General features: G+C 41.1%; 1 protein-coding gene across 1 annotated transcript in view; it reads right to left on the bottom strand.

Moving 5' to 3' along the window:
• TMEM132D (transmembrane protein 132D) overlaps window positions 1-21,921 on the bottom strand; it is a 940,028-nt gene that overhangs the window by 140,167 nt on the left and 777,940 nt on the right. The window contains exon 5 of the mRNA XM_021004381.2: window positions 9,598-9,741. Within this exon, the coding sequence (XP_020860040.1) occupies window positions 9,598-9,741 (144 nt within the window). The remainder of the gene's footprint in view (window positions 1-9,597; window positions 9,742-21,921) is intronic.

The raw sequence follows: 21,921 nt of genomic DNA, 5'->3' as shown, positions 1-21,921 counted from the left end.
ATGTTAGCACTGTAATTGGGAGTGCAAATGGGGACAGTGAGCTTTATTACCAGAGTAATTATGCCCTTGGGGGGGGTTATCCAGGGTGTTTAAGGAGGAAAAAGAGTGACTATCCTTATTCCTGTTGGAGAATTAGGCTGTCTCCAAACCTGGTCCCTTTGGGTATATTTGTTTGTTTGCAGAGTTAGGATCAGCTCCACGTATGCCTTCTGGGTGTTGGAAGGGTGTGAATGCATAGACTGAAGCTCCAGGGAAGATTTCCTGGCATATGGCTGGCTGACTGGTGCTTCCTCTGGTTAGTTGATCCAGTAGAAGGTAGCTGGGGGATCAGGTTTTTGTGGCTGTGTTGTGTGCTGTGGCTAAGTCTGGTACCTTCTCCCGGGAGAGATGGGGGTGGGCAATATACCATTAAGGGCTAAGTTGGCGATGAGAAAGTCTTTCAGATGCATCCCAGTCTGTAATTCTGTATCTTCAATCTAAGGGTATTTTTTGGTACCTATGTGTGTCCTTTAGCCCAACAAAGCAGGATTTTTAACTCTATCGCCCCATTTCCTCAGCCAATAAGGGGCACCCCTGTGCTCTTTATTCAAAGCTGACACGTTCTCTTCTGGTTTAGTGGATGCCTTAATAATAAACTCAGCCAGGTTTCCGATCATTCATGTTGAACTGATTTGGCAGGCATCCTGGTGGAGGGTTTATGGCTAAACTGCTTGTTTGTCTGTGTTCCTTTCATGGTGGTGGATTTTTATGAGCTTGGATGCTCATTTACTCGGAAGGCTGAGGATGAAGAACCTTTGGGTATTTGGGGATTGTCTTCTCTGTCTGTCTGTTTCTCTGTCAGTTTCTGTCTTTCCTCTCTTCTCAGTCTTAACTCTCTCTCTTTACTGTCCCTCTGTTTCTGTCTGCCTCCTTCCCTCCCTCCTCTCTCTGTTTTTTCTGTTTCTGTCTGTCTGTCTGTCTGTCTCTCTTTCTCTCCTCTCTGTCTCTTTCCCTGTCTCTCACCCTTTTTTTTTTCTTTTTTGGTAAGGCAATTGGGGTTAAGTGACTTGCCCAGGGTCACACAGCTAGTAAGTGTTATGTGTCTGGGGCTGGATTTGAACTCATGTCCTCCTGACTCCAGGGCCGGTATTCTATCCACTGCGCCACCTAGCTGCCCCATCTCCTCATACTGTTTTGCAGGAGAAACAAGTCAGGGCCTTCGGCTTCCTTTCCATCTATATGTCTGACCCTCAGTTCAGTTTGCTGCACCTCTTTTTTTTGTCTGTTACAGGGTTGGGGAATCATGAGGGGAGCACTGAGGGAGGCTTCTTTAGCTAAGCCTGTATGATGACCCCAGCGGGGTAGATGGAAGGGACTCCACAGACACCCCCAGCCTTCATGTAACTGGGATAAGAAGTGATGGAGAATAAAGACTTCCCTTTGGGCTCAGAGTTGAGAATAACCTGGCTTTAACCATAAGATCATAGAGTTCAAGGGGAACCCAGAGATCATTTATTCCAACGCTCTCATTTTACAGATAGGAAATGAAGGCCTACAGAGGTAAAAGGAGATGCCCAAAGTAACACAACTAGTCAGTGGTAGAGCCCAATTTGAACCCAGGGCCCTTGACTCTGAGTCTACCATCCTTTCCACTGCACCATGCTGCCTCTCATGACTTTAAAGTTCACCTAGTACAATTTTTTCATTTCATAAAATGAGGAAACTGAGGCTCAAAGATGGGAGGAAGGGAACAAACATTTATTAATCACCTATATGCCAAGCACTGTGCTAAGCACTTTCCAAACATTATCTCACTGCTCCTCATAAAAACCCTATATTTTTCTTGTTCAGCCATTTTTCAGTTGTATCCTGCTCTTCACGACACCATGTAGGGTTTTGTGGCAAAGATACTGGAATGGTTGGCTATTTCCTTCTCCGTCTCATTTTACAGATGAAGATACTGAGGCAAACAGAGTTGAGTGACTTGTCCAGGGTCACAGCTAGCGAGTGTCTGAGGCCAGATTTGAACTCAGGAAGATAAGTCTTCCCAATTCCAGGCCCAATACTCTATCCACTGTGCCATCTAGCTGCCCAACAGCCTTAGGAGGAAGGGGTCACTAATATTCCTCCTTTACGGTTGAGGAAACTTAGGCAGACAGAGGTTATGTGACTTGCCATGGGTCACACAGCTAGTAAGCATCTGAGGCTGCATTTGAATTCAAATCTTCCTGTCTCCAGGTCTAGCACTCTTATCTACTGTGCCATCTAGCTGTCTAAAGTAACTCCCCTAAGGTCTCAGAAGTAGTGAGTGGAAGAGTTAGGATTAGAAGCCAAGACCTCTGACTCTAGTTCCTGTATTCTGACTATGGCCCGAAGCCTAACCTTTAGCCTCATACTGTACTGGTACATTTCTGGAATTCTTTTCCCTTATTAATTTCAACTCCATGTCATCAGAGAATAGGGAGTATCGTAATAGGAATAAGCTCCGGGCTGGGTACTAATTATCCACCTGTATCTTCATTAATGAGTTTTCCTGCTATAAAGTGAGGTCTGAGTCACAGCAGGTACATTAGACACTTAGACACATTTTCAATGCAATGTACAGAACTGTAGCTGTGTGATTCATATTAGTGCTGACAGAAGCCTTGCCCCCGAATTCTCATGCAAAATGCCAACATCCTAGCCTTGGGCTTAAAGGAAAAATATCATAGTGTTTGCCAATTATAGGCCTTCTGCATATAACACACAGCATACTCTTTCACTGCCTCAGAACTGGATGGAGTTTAAAAAAAAAACACATGAGGTATTCACCTTACATCACAATACCCTTTTCTTGGATTACTGCAATAGCCTCCTAATTCATTTCCCTATTTTTAGTCTTTCACTTCTCCAACCCATCTTCCATGTGATATTCCTAAAACATAAGTTAGACTATGTCACTCTGCTAATCAAAAACCTTCAATGGATCCCTATTATCATTAGGCTAAAATGCAACCTCCTCAGTCTAACACTTAAAGCCCTTCACAATTTGGCTTAACCTCACTGTCCACCTTCAGGATCTTCTTTTGTATTACTTCAGTAATGTAATTCAATGACCATTTATGGAATGACTGCTTTGAGTAAGACACTATGCTAGATGCTGGGAATCCAAAGAGGAAATAGAAAATAGCCTGTACCCTCATGGAGTTTAATATCTTTTGGGGTGTATAGTATGTAAACAGAGGGATATATCCATGCCCACGATAACTTGAAGTACCAGGGAGTACTAATAAATGAAGGTGTCAGGAAAAGCTTGTGGTAGGAAGTAGCACCTGAGTTGGGTCTTTAAGGAAGCTAGATATTCTAAGAAGTGGCTCTGAAGAGGGAGGGCAGCAGCCTGTGCAAAGGCCCAGAGGTAGGAGATGTATGCTAAGTTTGAGGAACTTCCCTTCCTGAGCTCTCTGTTCTAGTAAGATTAGTCACTAATTCTTCTCTGTATGTAACCTTCTGTCTTTCACCTTTATGACTTTGCCAAGTGGTCAGTTAATCAACTGCAGAACTTTTGTTTCCCACAGAGCACACTGATCTCTCCAGTTTTTACTGCTTTATCTCCTGTTCAATCACTTTATATCACTGTAATTATTTTATATTACATGTTATATTCCTCATTCCCTCAGACCTCCTCCCTCTAATTCCCAACAATTCCCAACAGAATATAAACTTCTTGAGGGCAGGGACCGTTTCTTTTTCTTTCCTCCTTCCTTCCTTCCTTCCTTCCTTCCTTCCTTCCTTCCTTCCTTCCTTCCTTCCTTCCTTCCTTCCTTCCTTCCTTCCTCCTCAGAATATAATACGGCATCTTGCATATAATAGGCACTTAACGTTTGTTGAATTGAACTATAATTGAATGATACTTTAATATATCAACATCGTTTCTTATGTAACATATTTCTTCCATCAAAGTCTTTCTCTGATTAAGAGGTAGTGTGTCATAGTTGCTAGTGTGTTAGGCTTGAAGTCAAGAAGACAGGATCAAATCCCATCTCTGGTATTTACTATGTAATTATGGGCAAGTCATTTAACCCCTATGAGCCTCAATTTCCCCATCTGTAAAATGGGGAGAGTATTTTCTACATTATAGTAAGATAACATAGGTCATCTGTGTTGAAAACTTTTAACACATTATCTATAATACATTTTATTTATCATGATGATGATACATCGTCACGATGTGGAGGCAACTCTGGTTTCTCCAAGGCTGTGTCAGTGGAGCTCAAGCTCTGCCAGGTCCTACCAAGGTAGAAAATCTTTGAGCATAGTTGCAGGCACAGTGGTAGAGCCAAGCTGGCAAAGAGAAGTCAGCAATTTTGCTGAGCTCTCCCTCTAAACGATTTTTAAAAAGCAAATCAAACCAAATTGTGAGTGGAATAACCCACAAAAAGTCTCAATAAATCGTTTTTTCCAGTCCAGGATAGCTTAGGAGGGCAGAAAGAGAGGTCTTTGGTTACTGGGGTAAGAGATGGCCCATCACTGACTGTGAGCCTTGGAAGTGGCAGCAGCCAGGGCAGTAGCACAATGCCCAGGGTTTGTAAGAAGACTAAACATCTAGTCAGAAAAATACTTGAAGTGGAGCCCTATGCTAGCCCTGGGTATAGGAGTGGGCACCATTTGGCATCTCCATAGCTCAGTACCCAGTTCCAGGTTACTGTTTCGGGATGGAGAGGGTGCTTGCCGTTGCAAGGAAGCAGGGACCTGCTTTGGGAAGGACAAGACCACAGACAAGGAGGGCAATGATCAGACCAAACCCCAGATCATACCACCTTGGAAATCCTGAAGATCTATAGGCCCACAAACCTAGATATAAAAACGAGGATAGACAAGCCTAAAACTTAGGTTAGTCACTCCCCTTGTCCCTGGGGTGAACAGAGGCCAACTCTAACATAAAATCCAAAGTCAAGAAATAAGCTGGGAAAATAAGAAAACAACAGCAACAGCAAAATAACCTGACCATAAAAAGCTACCATGGTAACAGGGAAGATCAAGACACAAACTTAGAAGAAGACTATGACATGGAAACATCTGCAAGCAAAGACTCAAAGGAAAAAGAGAGAGCCAGTGATCAATTGCATGCCTATTACTCTAGGTCCACAACGGATTGAGGCTTGGCACTAGAGCAGAAAGACTTGAGTTCAAATATGGCCTCAGATGCTCCCTAGCTGTGTGACCCTTGGTGAGTTATTTCACTTCTGTATTTCTGTTTCCTCAACTGTAAAATGGGGATAATAATAGCACCCGCCTCCTAAGGTTGTAGTGAGAATAGAATGAAATAATATTTGTAAGGTGCTTTGCAAACCTTGAAGTACTATATAAAGGTTAGCTATTATTGGTAGCAAGGTGGTGCAGTGGATAGAATGCTAGACTTGGAATCAAGAGGACCTGAGTTAAAATTCAGCCTCAGACACTTCCTAGATGTGTTACCCTGGACAAGTCTGTTAGGCTCTTTCTGCCTCAATTTCCTCAACTGTAAAATATGGATAACATAAGGAAATAATAAATGAGAAATGCTTTGTAGACCTTAAAGTACAGAAATATGATTATTATTTTATGATTACTACTACTACCTTTGTCAAAGACCAGCTTTGCTGGATTCAGAGGCTCAGTACCAAGTTGCCTACAGTGTGAGGAATTTTTCAGCCATACAACAACTCTCAAAGTTGTGGAGAGGCTGCAACTCCTAGCATGGGGAGTTCCCACACCAAAGAAATCCCATATTCTTTAATTACTTGAGTTTATAATATAGGTGCTATGACATAAAGAGAGCTGGTGGAAAAACACCTGTTTTCCATGAAATAAGGTTGGATATGCAAGGCCTTTTCCTGGCACTTCCCAGGCAATATGACTACAATCTGGGCTACTAAAATAATCTCTTTTCTCTGTTTCTATTACCTTTAGAGAATCACCAATTTTAAGAGTGGCAAGGGAATTCAGGGGCTTACCTAGTCTAACCCCTTTATGAAACAAATCCCCAGTAGAACACACCCAGAAAGGAGTTATTTGGTTTCTGCTTGAAGACCTCCAAGGAGGGGGTGAACCCAGCACCTCTCAGAACGGCCCATCAAGACTAAATCTGCCTCTCTGCACTTACACCAATTACTCCTCATTCTGCCCCCTTGGGCCAAGCAGAATAAGGCTAATCCCTCTTCCACCTAGCATCCCTTGAAATACCTGAAGTCACTATCCCATCCCTCCCCCCACTTTCCAGCCTTCTTTTGTGTTTTGCTTTTTTCCATTTAGATTATGAACTCTCTGAAGGCAGGGATTTTTTTTTTTGTATTAATTGTATCTCCAGCGCTTAGCACAGTGGCTGACATATAGTAGGTACTTAATAAATATTTATTAGATTGGATTGTAAGCAGAAGTTCTGACATCCGAACTCAGGTCCCATGACTCAAAGTTCAGTGCTTCTTTGCACCATACCATGAGATCACAGATTCTAATTCCCTTGACACCCCATCCAGCATTCTTTCCCCCTATTCCCTGCTGACTCTCAGTTAAACAAGGACACCATGTGGGCATGGCAACTGTACTCCTCAGCCTTGGAATTAGAATCACCCAATTTTGGAGTTGGAAAGAGACATGAGGGAAGATCAGGGAAAGAAACAGGATCTCATTTTCCAGGGCTTGTCTTGCAAACGTACAGCACTTGTTAGAAACCTCTTTCAGATGTTGACGCCAGGCCAGATTCACCATCACACTCAGTCCTTCAGAGAGGGTGGTGCTCTCTTCACCAACCCATTGGCCTCCAGCTGCATAAGGTTTATCACATAGTTTCTTGATGAAGGAAAGTCAAAGGGCTGTCTCTCAATATATTCCTAGCATTGCTTTATTTTGGATTATTTTTGCATTTGATCCCAAATAGGAAAGAAGTGGCTGGAAGGAAGAATAAATGCATTTTTATGAAGGACTGGAGCTGGTCCTCAGTTGGCATCATTGGCTCACATAGAATTCTGTGGGTTGGTAAAACATGGGGGGAAAAAAAGATTCTTCCTTTATTAAATTGCCATGAATTGTAAAGCAGAGCTGTAAATAACTGTTCTTTTTTAGGGGTAGGGGGAAGGGGTCTTGGACTTGGGATTTCTTTTATATAGAAGCTGTCTCAACCAACGTTGAATAGCAACTCATCTGCAGCTTAAGATTGTAGAGGTAGCCTGCCTGATTCCTGAGAGGCTGAAGCAATCAGAGGCTCAGAGACCTGGGCAGGAAAGGACCTTAGGAGCCATTTATTATGACTTCTTTTACAATGAGCAAGTGCAGATTCAGAGAGGTTGGATAACTCATGAGGGGTCACAGAGTTAGTTACACTAGAACCCAGGGCTTACTAATCCAAAGCCAACACTCCCGGCATGGCTTCGATGATAACTCTATAAAAAGCTTCCATGAATCTGATATTTAGAGAATATTTTGAGATCCAAAATCATGGTACAGAGAGGTAGTAGCAGTCACTGCAATTATATTTTGAGCCTATTTTACAGGGACCTGCACAGAATCTCAGAGTTGAAGGGAGTTCAGAGGTCATCCAGTCCAACCTGTACCTAAGAATCACTTTTACATTTCCAATAAGTAGTAATACAAAAGTTTTCCTATAGCCCTCCAATAAGGAGGAACACCATCTCTCCAAAGGTAGTCCATCATGTTTTGGGATGATAGGAAAGAAAGAAGGAATGAAGGAAGGAGGAAAAAGGGAGGGAGGGAAGGAAGGAAGGAAAGAAGGGAAGAGAGAGGGAGAAAGGAAAGAAGGAAGGAAAAGGAGAGAATGAAAAAAGGAAGGAAGAATAGAAGGGAAGAAGAGGGGAGGAAGGCAGGAAGGTGGTAGGGAGTGAGAGGTGAGACAGGAAGGGAGAAAGGAAGAAAACAAGAATTTTTTAAGCACCTATGATGTGCCAGGTACTGCGCTAAGTGCTTTACAAATGTCACTTTATTTGGTCCTCATAACATCACTGTGAGGTAGGTGCCATTACTAACTCTGCTAACAGTTGAGGCAGTTGAGGCAGACAGAGATTAAGTGACTTGTCCTAGGTTATACAACCAGTGAGTGTCTGAACATGAATTTGAACTTGGATCTTCTTGACTCCAGGACCAGGGCCCTATCCATTGCACTACACAGCTACCTATAGGCATTTTGGTCATTAGCAACATTTTTGTCACATCAAACCTACATCAGGCACTTCATAATATCCTTGTATTGCTTCTGTTCTATCCCAGGAGTCAAACAGAACAAGTCTAATTCTTTTTCAACATTTGCATATTTAAAGATAACTATCTTCCCCCTAAGTTTTCTTTAGGTTGACCATCCTTGCAAAATTCAACCAATCCTTATGTGACATGAACTCGAGGACCCTCGCCATAATGGTCTGCCTTCCTTGGTTACTCTCCAGCTTATCACTCTTTATCCTGAAATGTCTTGCTCGGAACTGAACACAGAAGGTGAATCGCAATATGGCAATCACTGCCTTATTCCTGGATTCTGTGTTTTGCTTAATGCAGCCTAATGTTGCATTAGCTTTCTAGGTCACCATCTCACACCAATGACTCAAAATGCCATAACCTTCTGATGACTCTACTCTTCCTCCAGTTAACCAACAGAGAGCCACATGGTGGTGGTGTTAATGTGGGTACCACTTTTCTTTCTGTGAATATAAGGATACATTTTTCTAGTCAAGTACATCTCAATTGTTCCCTAGGTGAGAACAAGAACTTGAAACTCCCCTAGGTGTGAGAGAAAATATGTTTGGATTGGCAGAGAGACTAGACTGTAACCTCTGGCCTATACAAAATTAGGGAGCTGGTTGTAATTCAACCAATCAAATGATAAATATTTATTAAATGCCTACTATGTGCCAGGCACTGTGCTAAGTGCTGAGGATACAAAAAGAGGCAAAAGACAGTTCTTGCACTCAAGGAGCTTACAATCTAATGGGGAATACAACATACAAACAAATATATACAAAGCAAGCTATATTCAAGATAACTACGAAAACTTATCAGAGGGAAGGCACTAGAATGAAGAGAAGGATTTAAGTAATTGGGGATTCCACAGAGTATCAAGCTGAGAAAGGATTTTAGCTGAACCTCTGAGAAGGAAACATTTGTGGGAGAAAAGAGCACCTCATTCTTCCTCACCCTTGACCAAAGAAGTACTTTATGAACTTCAGAAGTCAAGAAGATTTGGGACTCTGAGGGGACAAGTAGCCAATATCTGGGCACCCAATATTCCAATGTGAGTGGAAGTATGGGTAAAGACCCCTAGATTTTATATGTAGTACATGATGACTCCCAAAATAACCAAGCCAGAAAAATACAACTTTGGGTATAAAATTAGAAAATGAAGATCATTGTAAAGTATTTTCATAAAAGCAGAAACATAAGACATTCAAATAGAAGGAATACACCATCCACAGAAGCTTTTTCCCTTATTTCAATTCCTTTTTTGTGTGTCTAAGAGTCAATGTCTGGATTTTAATGGCAGTATAACCAAAATGGTAGGAAATGAACCCTATGGGAACTAAAGGTCTATCTGGTCAATGAACAATGATGTTGACATGACAATAGTTTTCTATGGGGACTAGAGAAATATCACCTTACCTTAATTACATCTTCATCGGATGATCTACACTCCACAGACTCCAGAAGATCTGTCACGGTGCCGTCCTCCTCCACGGAGACCACCTTTACAGGCACAGCCACTGTCTTCCCAGTGAGAATAGCTGTGTTCAAGATTTCTGCTTCCTGGAAGATGAAACAGAGCCCTAGGTTTTACATTCCTTCTCTGAATGACCTTTCCCCTGAAATGTGCTAATTCCCTCTTCTTGGCCCTCCCTGCAAAGGGAATCTAATTTGCATTAGTTCCTGGAAAGTCTGGCACTGTCACAGCAGTGGGGGTTAATGTGACAGGTATAGCCATTATTAGCTGTCATTATTCAAATTCCCAACAAGGAGCTCCAAGAACGAGATAGAAGAAAAGTGTCCATACAAGGGAGCAAAGAAAGAATGGCCCTAAATTAGTTCAATATAATACAAGACTATGGACAGAGCCAAGGCAGGAGGGAGTTTCTGCTTAGGCAGCAATGTATGCAGCAGTCTACAAAGCTCCTATTGTTTCTAGGCCCTAAGAACTGTCCTCTTCTCTGAAAAATTTGTATAGGCACCAATCTTACTGATGCTGGATCAGCCCATATAACTGAATGGAGGAGGGGTTACAGTGAATTGGCTGTAATCAATCACCCAAACCAGACTGTGAAAGTGGGAACAGGTTTATTTCTTCTTCTGGAACTTGCCCTCCAGCCCGCCTTCCCATGCTAAAGCAGGGTCTCATGGAAGAGACCATCTTTCTATTCTAATAATTGTAGCTACAACAGATAGCTACCTGATAGAGAGCCAGCCCTAGAGTCAGGAAGACCTGGGTTTGAATCTAGCTTCTGACCCAAGCTGTCTGCGTGATCATATCATTTAAGTCATTGAAATGTTCACTGCCCAAGCAATGCTCTAAAGCTCTAAATTTCAGAGCAGGTGCTGACCAGAATTTGCCCAGGGAATTTTTGCCAGGGGAAATGTCAAACACGGATAAAACAAACTGTCAGGACAAAAAAAGTAGCCCACAACAAACCAAATGACATGAATGAAGATCTGATGAAAAACTGTGGGTATTCTTCTCCAGGGATAGTAAGTCAACAAATATTTATTAAGCACCTACTACATGCCAGGTACTTTGCTAAGTGCTAGAGATACAAAGACAGGTAAAAATATGGTTCCTATCTTCAGGGAGTTCACATTTTGACAAAGAAGACAATATAGAAATACCTATATACCTATGCATTACATGTATGTCTGCATATATACATACAGATATGATATTATATGATATTACATATATGTGACATGATAGGATATATTATATTATAGATTAGATATGATACTACATCCTATGTCATGTCACATAATTTTATATATCATACATGTGATATGATATGATATAATATGATATAATATTTGTTTAAGTGAAAGCCAATCTCAAAAAGAAGCATTGGGGAGAGGGACAGGACCAGGAACAGCCCCTTACAGAAGGTGGGTCCTTCTGCCTTTTCTTTCTTTGAGCTGATTTGCGTTTTCAGTTGGCACTTGAAGGAAATCAGAGAAGCCAGAGGCACAGAGGTGGAGGCAGAACATTGTAGGAATGGGAGATAGCTAGCACAAAGGAATGAATAATTTCCACCATTACAGTTCCGATGAACATTGCTGGCTTGGATTTGAATATAGCTTTCATTGTCAACAACTTTATTAGATCTGGTTAATACTGTATGTAGGGCTGGGAGGTAGGGTGATTCCTAAACAGAGATCGAGAGAGACCCCTCCTGACCATTCCCACACTGATAATGATGACATACAAGGAGAGAATAGAAGACCCAACATAGATGGCTCCATCCTTCCCCCAGTACTCACTCCACTGACTGTTATCAATCATTCTATGGCTGTTCTATCCAAGAATACATCATCAATTTTCTTATTTATTTAGTGCCCTTATGCTCAGAAGGCAGGGTGGTATAATGGATAGTGCTGGACGCAGGAATTTTTGGATCTTAGGAGTAGTCTTGAGTAGGCAGCATCCTGAAAGGCCATCTACTCCAACCCTTTCATTTTACATTTAATAAAGCCCGAGTCTTAGGGAGGTTAATGACTCCCATCTCAGAGGGTGGATTTGAACTCAAGTCCTATCCCTCAGAGATTCAGAGACCTAAAACTGGAAGATACCTCAAAGGCCATTTAGTAAATGCTCCTCACATTATACATGAGGAAAATCATGGAGGTCAAGTGACTTGCCCAAGGCCACATATAGAATAAGCATCAGAGGTGGGATTTGAACCCAGAACCTAGAAGAGTCAGGGAAGTCCACTGTACCACACTGCCTGGATTCAAAACCCTCCTTAGACACTTACTAGTGTCAATAACTTCTATGAGCCTTGGTCTCCTCATCTATAAAAATGTATAATAATCATTTCTACCTCACAGGGATATCATAAGACTAAACTGTGAAAGAGCTTTTCAAAACTTAAAGCACAATATAAATTCAAGCTATTATTAAATATCTCAGCAGTAGTGCCAGTCCAAACATTTGCCAGTTCATTCAAGTTGTTTCCTGTAGCCTTAGAGCAAGGAACAATCTCTTGTGGAATCATGGCATCATCTTCCATGTCAGCTCAAGATTCTGTGCTTTCCCCCTTCTATACTGTCAAATAAGCCTTTTGCCTGGGCTATGAGTAAGCTTTTAAAGTCTTTCTTTGAGTTCACAGAAATTCTGAAGGCCTCCAGGGTCCCCACCGGTCATTCACCTCTTCTTTAGTAAATGGCTCCTGCTCTGGATTCTGAGGCTGACCTCACTTGACTTTGGGGAAAAGAAACAAAATAAGAGAGAGAAGCAGTTGCCTTTGGGCAAGGCAAGGAAAAACATGAATCTCCCTTATCCAAAGGGCAGGGGTCAGAAAGAGCTTGTCACACAACTGAACAGAAAGATTCCAGCTTCTCTGTCCTTACCCCACTGGCCTCCCAGAAATGAATCTCTAAGTCACTTAGGAATACAGGCATATCTCCTTTTATTGTGTTCCACAGATGTTGTGTTTTTTACAAATTGAAAGTGTGGCAACCCTGCATTACGGAAGTCTGTCGGCACCATTTTTCCAACTGCATATGCTCACATCGTGTCTCTGTGTCACGTTTTGACAATTCTTGCAATATTTCAAATGTTTTCATTAGCATTATATCTGTTATGGTGATCTGTGATCAGTGATCTTTGATGTTAATATTGTAATTGGGGTGTGCCACAAACCACATCCACATAAGACAGCAAGCTTAATCTATAAAAATTTCATGTTCTGACTGCTCCAGCAATGGGCCATTCCCCTATCTCTCTCCCTCTCCTCCCTATTCCCTGAGACACAATAATATCAAAATTAGGCCAGAAAATAACCCTTCAATGGCCTCCAACTGTTCAAGCAAAAGGAAGAGTCAATATACGTGGTAAACTTCATTGTTGTCTTATTTGAAGAAATCGCCACAGCCACCCCAACCTTCAGCAACCACCCCCCACATCAGACAGCTGCCATCTACATTGAAGTAAGACCCTCCACCAGAAAAAAAAAAAAGATCATGACTTGTTAAAGTCTCAGATGATGGTCAGCATTTTTTAGCCATAAAGTATTTTTTTCACTAAGACATGTACATTGCATTTTAGACACAATACTATGGCATACTTAGTAGACTACCATATAATGTAAACATAACTTTGATACACGCTGGGAAACCAAAAAAAAAAAATCAAAAACCAAACCTCACTTTATTGTGACATTCACTTTACTGTGGTGGTTTCGAACAAAACCCACAAAGCTATGCCTATAAAAGAAACCAATGAAGGAGTAGCAACCTGGCCTCATCACATGGCAGGAAGAGGCATTTTGTAGCTCAGCTCCCAGAATAAAAAGTCAAGAGTGACTTTTAAATATTTGGAGATTCCGGGAACATGAAGAGAAAGAGGGCTGGGGAGGAGTGCTGACTGGCAGTAGAATGCCCATCTGGGCCAGGGGCATTCTTATGCTTGGAACAGAAGTTTTCATCCTGTCATGTGAGACCTAGTTGGGGACTGGGAAGGAAGCCCCAGATTTTATCATTCTGCCTTTTGCCACCTCCAAGGTCCCCAGCATTCCAAAGGCTCAGGGATTCAAAATGCGTCTTCTTGCCATCAAATGTCTTGTTGCTCCTGCCCAGATAAAGTTGCTGTACTTTGTTGTCTTTATTTCCTTGCTGTCTCATTCACTCATTTCTCAGCCCCTTTGAAATCAAATGCTGGACGTCATCACTTAGCTGAAACTGCATTCTCCAAGGTCTGATCTGTTCATTGGTAATTTCACTGGCCTCTTCTCCATCCTCATCTTTCTTGGCCTCTCCGTAGCTGCCAGAACGATATTCCTAAAGCAAGGGTCTGAGCACTCACCCCCTAGATCAGTGTGCTCCAGTGATACCTTCAACTTCAACGATCAACTATGAACTCTTCTGTTTGGCATCCAAAGCCCAAAGGGTGCATGTGCACGTGCGTGTGCACACACACACACACACACACACACACACACACACACACACACGGCCTTTCATAATCTGGCTGCAATCTACTTTTCCAGCCTCATCACACATTAGTCCCCTTATTGTACCCTCCAGTCCAAGTCCAACCGGCCTTCCTGCTGTTCCTTGTTCAGGACATTTCATCTTCCGTCTATGTGCCTTTGCAGAGGCTAGGCCTCATGCTTGGAATGCATGCTGTTTTCACCTCTATCTCTTAGAATCCTTAGTTTTCTTCAGAACTCAGCTCACATGTCCCTTCTACACAAAGCCTTTCATGATTTCTGGGTCGTTTAGAACATCCTCACAAAAATAACAAGATATTGACTTTATAGATATACATACATATATATCCCATACATACATACATACATACACACACACAAACTAGCTGTGTGATCCGGGGGGGGGCAGGAATAGACATATACATATAGGTACAGAAATGTGTGTTTGCATATACATGCATTGATGCATGTATAAGCACATCATAACATGCATTAGTAAATGTACACGTGCCTACATGTGTATAGTTATATATTTATAGATAGGCATAGCAATTTATATACATATGCAAGCACGTAAGTTCTGTGACTCAGTGTGTGTGTATATATATTGTGCATACATAAATATACATATACATATACTACACATCTGTGCATATACATATGTGCTTACATAGTTGTATTTTTGTTTATTATATGGGAACATCCATATATGTATATGCGTATATAGCTATCAATATATGTGTGTATATGTATATTTATATGTAAACATACACATAAATTTATACATATATAATCAAGTTTATACAGAACTCAAGTTCTATGATTCAGCACACACATACACATACATAAATATACACAATCTGTTCAACATGTATATATGTAGTTATTTATTATATAATCATATGAAAATAAGTTATTTACATATAATACATATACATACGTACACACATATATGTATTATATACATGTACATGCATTTGTATATACATATCACGAATCATAGAACTTGGGAGTTAGACATGACCTCTCGTCCAGCACATAGACTAGAATAATCCCCACTCTAACATACCCACCAAGAAGTTATTCAGGGTCTACTTGGAGCCTCCTCAGAGTATGCTACCTCTCAAGGGAGCTCATCTCACTTTTGGACAGCTCTCATTGTTAGGCAGTTTTTCCTGACATCAAACCTTAATTGGTCTCCCTTCAGGAGCATACACTCCCTTTGGGGTGACAACATGCACACACACATACATGTTAATATTTAACAAATCTTTATTAAGCAATTACTATATACCAAATGCTGAACATACAAAGACAAAAGTGAGACAGTTATTCCCTGCTTTCATAGAGCTTACACTTCAAAGGGGTAGGCAATACACACATAACCAAATCAATCAATCATGTAATATAAATATAAACAGATTAAAAAGGCTCTTATTGCCTAGGGGTACTGGAAAGTCTTTATGTAGAAGGTGTTGTCTGAGCTAACTCTTGAAGGAAGTAAGAGATCTAAAGGGTCTCCTACGTCAGGAGCAGAGGTGAGAAGGAAGTGCATTCCACGCTGGAGGGGACTGTGAAGTACAAAAGATGGCGATAGAATGGAATGTCAAACAGAGAAAAAGCCAGTTTGGCTGGACCGTGATGTATGGGAAAGGAAATAATGTATAATGATGCTGGAAAAGTAGTATGATCTGTTGTAATTTTCTCTGTATGTGCTGTTCATTCATGGAAGATTTACTAAATGTGCACAGAACCCTGTGTAAATGCATAGAAAACAATAATACAGGGACAGCTAGATGGTGCAGTGAATAGAGCACCGGTCCTGGAGTCAGGAGGACCTGAGTTCAAATGCGGCCTCACACAGATAATACTCACTAGCTGTGTGACTCTGGGCAAGTCATTTAACCTCAATTTTCTCACCAAAACAAACAAACAAACAAAAACTATAATACAGGCAAAGAAAGGGAGAAAACTCTTTCCAGGTATAAAACAGAATAAGCAAAAGCACAGAGGTGGGAGAAGACAGATCAGATTATTCCAGGCATCAGAGAGCATTCTTGTTTAACTTCACTGTACAATTTGTGATGGGGGACAGAGGATGAAATGTGATCTGAAGCAGGAAAAACAGAGCAGTGTCAGGTTATGGAAGGCTTCCATTACCGGGAAGAGAAGTTTGAGGGGGCAGCTAGGTGGCGCATTGGATAGAACACTGACCCTGGATTCAGGAGGACCTGTGTTCAAATCCGGCCTCAGACACATAACACTTACTAGCTGTGTGACCCTGGGCAAGTCACTTAACCCCATTGCCTAGCAAAAAAAAAACAACACAAAAACAACAAAAAAAAAGAAGTCTGAACTTTTCTTGGAAAGCAATAGGGAGCCAGTAAAGATGTTTCAGCATGTGAATAATGTGACCAGAAACATGAGAAGGCTCATTCTGGCTACAGTGTGAAGGATAGATTAAAAGAGGGAGGGGATTGAAATGAGAAAATCTGTTAAAACTAGCTTGCAACAGACTAACTGGCCTGTAGGGAGGATACCATCTGATGGTGATGGCAATGGGTCTAGAGCAGAGGTGGGGAACCTGCAGCCTTGAGGCCACATGTGGTCCTCCAGGTCCTTGGGTGTGGCCTTTTGACTGAGTCCAAGTTTTACAGAATCAATCATTTTATCAAGGGGATTTGTTCTGGGAAGTTTAGATTCAGTCAAAGAGCCACACTTGAGGACCTAGAGGGCCACATGTGGCCTCAAGTCTGTAGGTTCCCCACCCCACCCCCAGTCTGGAGAGAAGAGATAGAGAACGATTTTCTGCACATAGACAATCAAAAACCAAGCATTTTTAAAGCACCTGCCATGTACCAGGAGCCGTGCTAAATGTTGGGGACACAAAGACAAAAATGAAACTGAACTCAAGGAATTTATCATGGGAGGCAACATGACATTTCCACGTATGAGGTAGGGGAGCAGAAGGTAGACTTGTCACCCCAAAATGTAGTTCAGATGATACAGTTACTAAACACTCTGTGCCTCAGTTTCTTCAATTGTGAAATCAGAGAATTGGAAGCAATACACTCTAAGGTAAGGTCCTTTCCAGTTCTAAATCTATGATCCCATGAATTCAAGCTTGGGGAATAGCTGGCAGACCAGTATGACTGAACATGATAGGTATGAAGGAGAGAAATATGAGACAAGTGAATTTTTGGAATTTGGGGGAGGGAATCTATAAGTCATACAGGAAAATGAATGACCTTTGGTGAATATTCCATGTATATTGTAATTGATTGTGTGACATGAGAGAAACTGGCACAGGACCACCCAGCATGGCGTGCCCTTATGAAAGAAGGCACTGTGCCCCATGAGAAAAGCGGAATTGAAGTAGCTCAAAAGAAATGTGAGATGTGCCAATTTAGAGACTCCACCCCAAATGTTCACATGGACTATTTGTACCCAACCTGTGGCAGAGCATTCCAAGCTCTAATTGGTTTGATCAGCCACAGTTGGACACAACTTGTCTTGTAACTTGACTCTAACATAGTGATGCCATTTTGGTCCTCTTTGGGAATGAAGGACAATCAATCAATAATGTATATGTACATGTACATGTACATGTATATGTATATGCATATGTCTATGTCTATGTATGTATATACACTCCCTTTGGGGTGACAACATGCATACTCTGTCTCTCTCTCTCTCTCTCTCTCTCTCTCTCTCTCTCTCTCTCTCTCTCTCTCGTTCATTCATTTCAATCATGTCCGACTCTTGCAGTTTGCCAAATCTTTCTCTAGCTCATTTTATACATGAAGAAACTGAGGCAACCATAGTTAGGTGACTTGCCCAGGGTCATACTGCTAGTAAGTGTCTGAGGTGGATATAAGCTCAAGATGAGTCTTCTTGACTCCAAGCCCAGCACCTCTATACACTATGGCGCCACCTAGAACTTTATATGTGTATATGTATATGTATGTGTATATGTATATGTATATGTACATGTATATGTATATGTACATGTACATGTATATGTATATTATATGTATATGTATGGGCATATATATATGTGTGTGTATATATATATATATACTTAAAATTTTAGTACAGATTTTTTTTCAAAATGATGCAGAAATCCTAGATGCCCAACTAAGAGGAAAAAAGAAGTGAAAAAATAAGTATTACTCTTCTCTCAGTTGGCTACTTTCTGTACTTTAAATTAAAGTATTAGAAACACATGATTTGTGGCAGCCCTATTAAACATGGGGATAAGAGTACCATCAAACAGATATGACTGAGCCCCAGTTGAATATTACTTTTCTCTATAGGGGTACACAGACATCACTACTTGGGATCAGGGACCAGGCTTGGAAGAGGGTTACAGCTGAGCCAATCACCAGAGAGCAGTCCCATCAAATCCACTTCAAAGCAGATAAGCGGATTCACATCATTTACTCCGCTGTGAGGGAAAAGGTAAGCAAAGGCCATTTGGGGAAAGGGAAGATCAAAATTTACTGGCAGCTGAAGCTGATTTTTTACTTGGGATTTATTCCCAAAGGCAGCATTTCCAATAAGGGGCCAGAGGCTAGCCCAAGGGTCCCTAGTTAGACATTTGTAAGAATTTACAGAGAGGAAGCCTTGTGAAACTGGGAACAGGCCACATGGCCGGGGACATGAAAGGTGAATTATGTCCCTAAGATTTTATTGTATGCTATCACTAGAACTCAGAGTAACTTCAAACAGCTCATTTTAATGACGATTGACCTTAATTTGTTTATCTGTCAAATGGAATCACGAGAGATGTTCTGGAGTGGAATTAACAAAAAGAATGCTAAGGCATCATGCCCCAGAAGACAGAAGGCCAGTTGTGGGGCTGGGAAGATCCAGATTCAAATTCTGGCTCTGATACATATTAATTGCACAACTACAACCAAAGCAGTTTCTCCCCTTCAAGCCCCAAGCAGCTATACAACACAGGCTTCTTAAACTGGGCTCTATGAACTTATTTTTTCCCCCAATAAAATTTGTTTCTTTTGTAATCTTTTTTTTCTTTTTTTGCATTGAAAAATATTATTGTGAGAAGGGGTCCATAGACTTTACTAGATTGACAAAAAGTTTCATGATACTATAAAGGTTAAGTACTCTGGCTTTAAAAGACTTAAATTGGATTTAAAAGATCCATAATCTATAATTATGGATCAATCAATGAATAAGCATTTTTTTTCGTGCCAGGCACTAGGCTAGATGCTGGGGATGCAGAGAAAAAAGTATGATGGTCCTTGTCTCCTCTATCAATGAAGAAGGTTTCTATATGGCAAGTTCCATCAACTGTCAGAATCTTAGGTCTGGACCCACAATCCTCAAACCATTCCCATCCTGTCTCCACCCTCCTCCCTTCCCCCACAAAAAGGAAACCCAGGAACATAAAGATATCATGGAAATGAGAAAACAAATTGGTGTAATGGAAAGGACTCTGCTTTCGGAGTCAAAGGGCCTGGGTTGCTACTTATGCATATGACTTTAGTCAAGTCACTTAACCTACGTGTCTCTCAGTTTCTACATCTGTAAAATGAGGTGCTGGAACAGATGATATCTATTGGACTAAATAATCTTTTTTCAATTCTAAGTGCCATATAGCTCATCTTTCTAGGGATCAAGACTTCCCTATCCAGCATTTTCAGCTAAAGATTAATTTGGGCTTATCCCTTCTTTCTCTTCCTTCTTTATCTGTCTGTTTCTCTTTGAGTCATAAACACACATGTATATACACACACATTTATACATGCACATACACATACAAACATATGTCTATATGTGCGTATATGTACAAATATACACATATGTATATGTACCTATTACTATACATAGATGTCTATCTCTGCCTGTCTGTCTGTGAGAGGTCAATGTGACATAGTTGATAAAGGGCTGAGCAGGGAGTAAGGAAAATCTGGGTTCATTGCCAGGCTTTTGCCATAAGTGTGCTATGCATTCCTAGGCAAGTGAGTTAACTTCTCAATGCCTCAGAAAACTCTCTACATTTATAAAATATAGAACAGATGGAGACCTGCATGAACCCATATATGAGTATGTATATATACATACATATCTACAATATAGATACATACATGTATAAATGTGTGTGTATATATATATATACACACACATATGCACACATATGTGTGTATGTATGCAGGGAATCTAGGTGGCACAGTGGATAGGGCAAAAGGCCTGGAAACAATAAGACATCTTTGTGAGTTCAAATCTGGCCTCCTCAGACACTTACTAGCTGTATGACCCTGGGCAAGTCACTTAACACTGTTTGCCTCAGTTTCCTCATCTGTAAAATGAGCTGCAGAAGGAAATGGCTAACCACTCTAGTATCTTTGCCAAGAAAACCTCAACAGGGGCATGGAGAGTTGGACACAACTGAACAACAGATTAAGTGTATGTCTACATACATATTTACACAACATATACACATATATGTATACACATATTTCTTTGAGAGTCTCCTGGGACACTGAGAGATTAAATGATGATGACTTGTCCAGGGTCTTACTGCTAAGTACTGACCTATCTCTACCAGCCTCTAAGACCAGCCCTCCCATCCACTGAGCCATACTGCTTCTCATTAATATACTCACTATTCTATTGCTCTTATATTATTATTGTTATTTAAATAAATAGACCTAGAGATTTCTCCTTGTCACTAGGGACACATAAGTAACATTTAGTAACATTTAAACTAATTTAAGCAATTAGATCTTGGAACTAGGCTCCTCTCCTAATCTGTTCAATGGCAAAAAAGACTAAAGTTTCCCTCAGGGCAAGCACATAAAAAGAGTCTTTGATCTCAGGAAGCGATCACTTAAGGCTGCTAATATTCCCAAAGCCTATCGACACCTGAGGAATTGAGATCTTCTCTTTTGTACAGGTGCCAACACAGAAGGGGGGTGGTGACTAATGGAGCAGGTGACACTGAATTGTGGAAGTGCAATCAACCTTCTCATTAGCATTCACACCATTTAGATTTACCCTCTGAAATAGACATCCAGTTTTCCCCCAGATAGACCTAATCTGAATCATTCTACAATTCCTGATCCTTACACTCTCCTAGTACTCCCATTAATTTCTCAATTGTTCTGCTGCATACCTCTCAGGGTTTAGGGGAGGAAAGCACTTTGCAAACCTGAGTATCATCAAAATGTCACATTACTTTCAGTAGGTTTTTCAGTTGAGTCTGACTCTTCGTGACCTTATTTGGGGTTTTCTTGGCAAAAATACTGGAATGGTTTGCCATTTCCTTCTCAAGCTCATTTTACAGATGAGGAAACTGAGGGAAAAGGAGTTTAAGTGACTTGTCCAAAGTCACAGAGCTAGTAAGTGTATGTGGCCAAGTTAGAACTCAGGAAGATGAGTCTTTCTGACTCTAGGCCTAGCCCTCTATCCATTGCACCATCATTTTATTACTACTTTGATATATTGACTCATCTGTGATCACAGTGATAATGGGCACTCCCTCCAAGGATGCAGACTGCATATTTTTATCCTTATACATCCTTGATGTGTGTGTGTGTGTGTGTGTGTGTGTGTGTGTGTGTGTGTGTGTCTTCAGGGAAGCTAGGTGGCACAATGGATAGAGTGCCAGAAGGAGACAAGAAGACTCATCTTCCTGAGTTTAAATCTGACTTCCTCAGACACTTACTAGCTATGTGACCCTGGCAGGTCACTTAACCCTATTTGCCCCAGTTTCCTCATCTGTAAACTGACCTGGAGAAGGAAATGGCAAACCACTCCAGGATCTTTGTTGTCT

Source organism: Phascolarctos cinereus, unplaced genomic scaffold (assembly GCF_003287225.1).
Source record: "Phascolarctos cinereus isolate Bilbo 61053 unplaced genomic scaffold, phaCin_HiC Scaffold_4;HRSCAF=312, whole genome shotgun sequence".
In the NCBI taxonomy this organism is placed as follows: Eukaryota; Metazoa; Chordata; class Mammalia; order Diprotodontia; family Phascolarctidae; genus Phascolarctos; species Phascolarctos cinereus.
This window is presented reverse-complemented; position numbering and strand designations above follow the sequence as displayed.